Source organism: Alligator sinensis, unplaced genomic scaffold (genome assembly GCF_000455745.1).
Source record: "Alligator sinensis unplaced genomic scaffold, ASM45574v1 scaffold134_2, whole genome shotgun sequence".
In the NCBI taxonomy this organism is placed as follows: Eukaryota; Metazoa; Chordata; order Crocodylia; family Alligatoridae; genus Alligator; species Alligator sinensis.
In genome coordinates, this window is record NW_005842941.1 from 77567 (window position 1) to 85153 (window position 7587).

Consider the following 7587-nt stretch of genomic DNA (forward strand, 5'->3'; position numbering starts at 1 on the left):
GCGGCTGCAGCAATTGGCCATTGCAGGATCAGCCACAGGGGGATCCCCACCCTGGCCAGCAGGACTGACTAAGGTGGCACCAGTTGCTCATGCCCATATTAATTCTGCCCCAAGTGGTCTATACCCACAATGTCCACATCTGCCCAACACCTTGTTTATCATGTCCTGAGCCTCACCCCCTACTCCTCCCAGGGTTCTCTACCCACCTTCCCCGTGCACAGCAAGGGGCACAGGAAAGCTCTTCATACCCCTTTGTTTCCTTCTCTCACTTCTAGGATGTGTGGGCCACTATAGAGGTTCCTTACACCTTTCTGTCCTTTCTCAAGCCAGATATTTCAGAGAGGTAGAGGGGAGAGGAGACATCCCCACTGTTCACAAGAAAGGATGAGGGAACTTAGCTGCTTCCAACTGCTGGGCTCTTTCTCTTCCCTCTTTTCCATTACCCTCCCGGCATGGTGGTCAGATTGCTGACAGTAGGCCTGTGCGAGTCGGCAGCAATCCGATCTGGCTTCGGATCCAGCCACTTCAGATGGAAGTGATCCAATCCAGAGCTCCGGACTGGGTTTCCACCTTGATCTGGCCAAAGTTGCTTCGAAGCTTCTTGGAGATCCAGCCATAGGGTATAATGGGGGAATCAATGAAATATCTATAACTTTGTTGGTTTTTGTCTGATTTAGATGAAACTTGCAGGGATTGTAGCTTCTGCTGAGAGCATGAAGCCTACCAAGTTTCAAGAAGATCAGTGCAGGGGTTTGGGGGGAACTGTACCCCAAATTCTTGAAAGTCAAACTCATGTCACAGCTGTGTGTTACATGACAGGGGGCTGAAAACTGCAGGGGCGGTAGCTCTTACTGAGGCCACAAATCCTGTCATGTTTCAAGAAGATCGGTGGTGGGGTTTGGGGGGAACTGCACCTCAAGCTGCGGACAAGCAAAACTCGTGACATGGGTAACCCTGTGTGTGTTAAGGTGCAGCGGGTTGAAAGCTGCAGGGATGGTGGCCCCTGCTGTGGCTACGAAGCCTGCTGGCTGTTGAGGAGATCGGTGCAGGGGTGTTCTGGGGCCCTGCACCCCTAGCTGCTGACAGACAAAACTCATGCCATGGGTGCTTGTCTATGTGTTACAACACGGGGGGGGGGTCAACACTGCAGGGCTGGTAGCAGTCAAAGAATAGCTAGGAGCCTGACACTTAAGAAAAAAAGCTGTGAAGCAAATATATGCGACTAGCCTTTGATCTTGGAGCAACTCCCACTATATTCTTTGTTACTCTCAAGATCAGATCAATTGATCTCGGAAACATTCACAGCTACATACAATGGAACAAGCTCAATTTAAAGGCATGTAGCACATATGCATTATCCTAGATAATTTCCCATTAGCTTACAATAAGGCTGTCCAACTCCTAAGCGGTCGGGAGCTGCAGGCCTTATGGTCTACACTAGCAGAGGCTGCACACCATAGGAGTTGCACTAGCAGGGGCCACGGACCTCCTTAGTCTGTACCTCACACACAAGGGCAGACATTGTCTCATGCTGCTGCACTGTGCCCAGGCAATTGAGTGCTTCCCCTCCCAGCTGCACTCAGTGTGTGGTTGGGCATTCCCACACCTTGGTGCCCTGCTGGCACTCCTCCCTCACCTGCAGCAAACTGCAGGTTTCCCTGTGGCACCAGGCTACACAGGTGCTCCAGGCTGATGGCTTCCCTAGAATCACAGGCTGCGTGGCACGGTGCCATGTCATGGAACTGGCAGACAGTGGAAGCTAAGGGTGGGAGAAGGAGCCCCAATCTCCAGCTGCTGCTGTAGCCATAGGCTGGGTGGGAGCCCAGGGGCCATATGCTTACCCTTCATGAGCTAGACTGTCAGTTGGTCAGCCCTGGCATAAAGCATCATTATCTAATTTATTAAAGGAAGAAATACCTAGCCATAAATTAATCAACTACAATCAGCCGCCTTTAAAAAGAAAAATGATCTGAAGTTGGTCTAGTGCATCTCTTGATCTGCTCTCCCACAACTCCAGCCTTGTAAGTGCTCCAAGCCTGCTGCCTGGTGTAACTCTCTCTAATCATCTTCTCAGTGGGATAGGTGCTCACCAGCTCGAGAGCTGCTCTCTTGGATTTGTCAGGTGCTTTCTCAAGAAAAATTTTTTTGGGAATGAAAATGCAGTCTGCTCCTTCACTGATCTATAGGAGATAAAAAAAACCCCAGAGAATAACTACATGCTGATTTTTAAACAGTACAAAACCCTCATATTGTACTGTTATCTCTTCTTATAACCATAATATAAGTTATTAATTCCAAAGAGTTTATGAATGCATATTCATTTGTTACTAGAGGTGCACCAATACATCGGACCACATTGTATCAGCACTGATAAAAGGAAAATTGACATTATCAGCAATCGGCTTTTTTTGGCTGATGTGGCCAATAATGTTGCCGATAAATGCTGCATGCACAACTGCAGCCGTGGCATGAACGCAGCCAGGAGTACAGCCTGGCACTGTGGAGAGCAGCATCCAGCCGGTAAGTCTGTGGGGAGAAAAGGGTGGTGGGGGAGGGAAAGGGCAGATTGAGGCCCCCGTGATGAGGGAGGAAGTGGGGCTGAGGCAGGGCCCAGGACGGAGCCATAAGCAGTTTGTCCATGGGGTGTGGGGCACTCCTGCTGCTGCAGGCACCCCTGGGGGAGGTATGGGGGCATGTATGCCCTGCCGGGTCTACGTGCGGGGTGAGGGCAAGCTACTGTTGTGTACTTGGGCCAGTGCTGCGTTTGGGGTTGGTGGAGGAAGCAATGAGAGGGAGGGCTATGTGGTGGGCTACAGCCACCCCAAAATTTGCTGTAGCACCCCCTCCCCCCCAGTGCTGTTGTTGCTCACCCCAACAGTGCAGGCCTGGCCCAACCCCAGCACTGGGAAGAGCCCAGTGCAGCCCCATCCCCAAGCATGCAGCAGCAGCCTGCTCTCACCCTATGCACAATCTGGGGGGCACATGCCCCCCATACCTCTCCTGGGGTGTGCACAGTGGTGGGAGTTGCATCCCCACTCCCTGCACCCCCTGGATGAGCTGTTCATGGCTCCATCCTGCATCCCACTCCATCCTAGTTGGGCAGCGCCTGCCCCAGCCCCAGCCCCACTCTCTCCCTCACCCTGGGGGCCTCGATCTTCCCTCCATGCCCCTTCTACTCTGCCCCATCCCTTACTCCCAACAGACTTATCAGCTGGACGCTACTCTCCAAGCTGCCAGGCTTGCATTTTGTCAATCAGATCAGTATCAGCCAATATGACTCATTAATAATTAGCCATTAGTATCGGCCAAAAAAATCTTTATTGGTGCACCCCTATTTGTTACAATGTGTTCAGAAGATATCTTGTAGATCAGGTTAAGAATTCTTTTAAAACAGGTACAGAGAATCAATAAAGCCAATATGCAAAAGCTAGCCATCCACTTTCTGTTATGCTTCTGTAGACAACAGACAAAAATGGTAAAAAATACTATAATCCAAAATAAAATCTTTTCTTCATCTAGAAAATGTTGGGCTTATTTTGATCTTAAATTTAATAGTCTTTGAGTTCACATTTATCAATTTAAAGACAGTTTTAACAAAGATGAAATGAGATTACTTTCTGCCCACAGAGTGACGTTGATTGAGTTAGAGAAATTGCTTAGATTTATAAAGACAGAGAGATTATATAGATTATTTCTTTGCTGTGAGTATTCAGGCCATGCCAGTTTTGCTAAGCAAAGTTACGCGGGACTAAATGTAGGCCTAATAACAGAAGATGACTGCAATATTCATTATGGAGAAAATATTATCCCACAAAAACAAATACCATATTTACCATGTGTATTAATAACATATTGTTTATCAAAGTTCCATATTCAATTTTAACTAAGGTTCACCTGCACTGTAATAAGGAAGTGTGAGTAACATATGTAGACATACCCAAGCTGAGATAAACATGGGACACCTCTGATTGATCTCTGATTTTTGGTTGAAACATGCAGATTTGTCAAAGTTCCTATGAATACATTTCAGTGACTATTTTTATGCAATACAGATACCTTTCAAAACCTGCTTATCAGGCAAGTTTCACCAGTTTCACTGCTGCTGTTGAGTGGTGGGCAGCAGTGAAACTGCAATCTCAATTGCAGTTGGCTATTGCCAGGATTTCCATTTAAAAGACACCTGTGCTTGAGTTTCTGAAATAACATATTGTGGGATTTCAGTTTGGCATTTTGTCCTAATATAGAACAACAAATAAGTATGGCAGCATAAAACAAATCTGTTCTTAATATAAAAACTGTACCAAGTCCAGATTTTGGTCCAGCTTCAAATTGTGTGCATTTATAGATATATTTTAAAAACCATTAAGCTATTGAAATGATAATGATGTTTTTAAGAAGCCAGTGAACAACCGTGCTTGATCTGCTGCTATAATTCAAGTTCTAATTCTGCACTGTGGATCATTAGCTTTCTCTACTAACATCTATTTACACTTTGGCTAAGTACAGACATTCAAAAATCCCGGGCCTGAATTGATTCAATCTTTGCAGCTTAGTTTAATCTGGGTAGATAGAAACAAGAAGCAAGTGAATAGACATTCACTTTTGAATCCAGAAATGCCTGCAGTGACTCAGGCCAGAAGCTGGAGGGTGGTAGAGCAGCCCTCTCTTCCCTTCAGCAGTGACCAGAAGGTTGGAGGGAAGCAGAGCTGGGGGGAGGGGGGGGGGTAGCCAGACCCTGGCCAGCTGCTGAGTATGATTGGGAGCAGTATAAACCCCACCCTAGCCTGCAGGGACCCCAGCAAGGCTGTGCCTGGAGGAGTCTGCCCAGCTTTTCCCCTTTGCTTGCCGCTTGAGCGGCAGGGGATGTGGCCAGATGGTTGCCTGGGCATTGCCTCAGGTGAAGTGGGGGAGAGAGGGGAATTAAATGCCCCTTGTCTCCTCTCTTCCACCAGCATGGGACCCCAGCTGGGGTTTGCATGGCTTTCCCCTCTGCTCACCACTCAAGCAGCTATCTGGGGTCCCGTGCCAGTGGGAAATGGGAGGCAGGGGGGTTTAATCCCCCTGCCACCCCCCACTTTGCCTGAGGCACAGTCTGGGCCACCATTTGGCCACACACCCTGCTGCTTGAGTGGTGAGCAAGGTGAAAGCTGGACAGACCCCGGCTCGGGTCCCATGCCAGTGGGGGGCGGGGGCGGGGAGGATTAAACTCCCCTTCCCTGCCTGACCCTGATCACACCAGCGGGGGCCTGGCCATGCCCTCTGCTCTCCGCTGCAGTAGGGAGTGGGGGGCTGCAGGGGGCAGAAGGGTGGCAGCCCTTGCCGCACAGGCCCAGGCTGGGGTCTTGTGGACCATGGAGGGGGTTTAAACCCCACTCCCTCCCCTCTGCCTGACCCTGCTGGCCCACACCCCAACCCCTCCACTCCAGCAGGGAAAAGTCTGGCAGGGGCTGCTTCACTTCCACCAGGCAAACCAGGCTGCATCCCCAGCTGGGTTTTCCACCCTCACTCCCTCACCAACCAAAAAGGCAGCAAAATATAATAAAGGCATTTCATAAAAAAGCAACATAAATGGAGCAGATTTTGATATTACCCCAGATTTTAAGTAATCACAGAATTTGGATTTTGGGTGTGGGTTAATTTCAGATTGGGGCAGACGTTAGTGGACACTGATCAAGAAAATTCTTTCCTGGTTTATTTTCTGTTACCAAGAAAATAAGAGAGGGTTTCTCTCCCCACTCCACTTCTTTTAGGAAGTTAGTGATAGTGATGCAGAAGTAACAGGCAACTTATAAGCTATGTTCAGGAATACACTGGAAAAGAAAAGTGCTTATAGGTAACCGCAAGCCACAACTTTTTCTATTCCAGTGATTCTCAACCAGGGTGCCAGAGCACACTGGGGTGCCTTGAGATCCTTTCAAAGGTGTACAAATCTAACAAAGGGAGTCTTGAGTCTAAAAAGGTTGAGAACCTCTGGTCTATTCAGTGACAAGTGGGAAGGAGCACTGGTGTCAGCAGTTTCCTCTTTTCCATTCATTGGGCCATACCTTTCTGTACTTCTCTCTTGCATGTCTGCACGGTCGGACAAGAGAGGAAAGCCAGCAGCAAAGCCTGCAGAATACATCAGTGCATGTGCATTTCCTACTGATTGTCTTTTCTTCTAGTTTTCAGGTTCACTCCTCTTACCAAAACACAGCGAGGAAGCCGTAAGAGCAGGATGCGCAGGCTAGGAACAAGTCCTAATGGATGACTGGAAATTACTGCACAAGCTTAACTGTAAAAAAGGCTTCTGGAAAAGGCTATTTCTTGCCAATTATTTTGATCATCAATATAGGCTCAACCTAAAATGTAGTTACGGAAGTTCAAAATTTTAACATTTGTCTAAATAAAAATGTTCCATATTCAGGAGAAATGCTTGTGTTCCCCTTCTAAATAATAACTTAGTTGATTAACACTTCATAAAAATGTAAATGAAAAGAAAATAAGTTTTAGCATCTTCCCTATCAAACAAATCTTCTTACCAAGCTGAACTTCAGGCCACAAAATGTGTCCATTGTTTCAGCCAAGCCCTATAATAGTAAAAGATATATGTCTTAGAAAAATTAGTAAGGTTCTCTATAGAGCTGTACTCCTACACTTTTTCTAAGTAGAAAACACTGGAGTTTAGTACAAGCTCGAGCCAAGTAATCCTCTCTGTGATAGAATGGCTGCTCTGCTACCATGTGACATTTCAATTTTTAAAATGATTCTCCCTCTCCTTGGTAATAAAGGAAGGGTTGGTCACCCTAGTTGTTTTAGAAAAACGATGGGATACATTCTTATGTATATTTTTGTGTATGAAATATATACTTCACCTTACACAAACACTTAGTGTGCTTAAGTCAGGGGTGGGCAAAATACAGCCCATGGTCCAGATGCAGCCCACGAGGCCATTCTATCTGGCCCGCGGGGCCCCTAAAAAAATGTAGAAAATTAATATTTCTCTGTCCTTGGTTCCTATCAAAAATGACAGGAACCAAGGGCAGTAGGACCCAGGGGAAGCCCGGCAAGTTCCCACAACAGCGGAGCCTGCCTGGCCCCGCTCCCCAGGCAGAAGCCCCAGACATGGTTTCTGGGCTGGGACCACGTGGCTGCCCCGGTGCGGGAAGCTCAGGTAAGTGGGGGCGGGGGGACCCCGGGCAGGGAAGGAGCACGGGTGGGGGAAGTGGCCCCTCCCTGCCCCACGCCCAGTGCCCCACGCTGCAGCGGCTTTAAGCCTGCATGGGGCTGCCTGTGCCCACTCTGGACAGCCCCACGTGGGCTGCAAGCACCTGCAGCGCAGGGCGGGGGAGGGGCCGCTCCCCTCCCCCATGCTCAGCTTTTCCTTGGGCTCCTTCCCTGCACAGAGAAAAGCAGCCCCTTGCCCCGCACCTTGTAACCCAGCCCCACTGTCAGGATGGAAGTTGGGTAGGCTACAAGCTGGTGCTGACCATGGGGAAAAGTGGCCCTTTGCCCGCCCCATGGCCAGTGCCCTTCACTGCAGCCACCTGCAGCCCACATGAGGCTGCCTGTGCCTGCTCCAGACAGCCCCCCGTGGGCTGTGAACAGCTG

At 48.7% G+C, this 7587-nt stretch overlaps 1 protein-coding gene across 1 annotated transcript in view; it reads right to left on the reverse strand.

Annotated features, from left to right (window-relative positions):
• Positions 1 to 1952: 1952 nt before the first annotated feature.
• Positions 1953 to 7587, reverse strand: part of LOC112548119 (cyclic nucleotide-binding domain-containing protein 2-like) — a 94001-nt gene continuing 88366 nt past the window's right edge. Inside the window, exons 12-13 of the mRNA XM_025192535.1 lie at positions 6519 to 6566; positions 1953 to 2180 (exon numbers count right to left, since the gene is read on the reverse strand). Of these exons, the coding sequence (XP_025048320.1) occupies positions 1953 to 2180; positions 6519 to 6566 (276 nt within the window). The remainder of the gene's footprint in view (positions 2181 to 6518; positions 6567 to 7587) is intronic.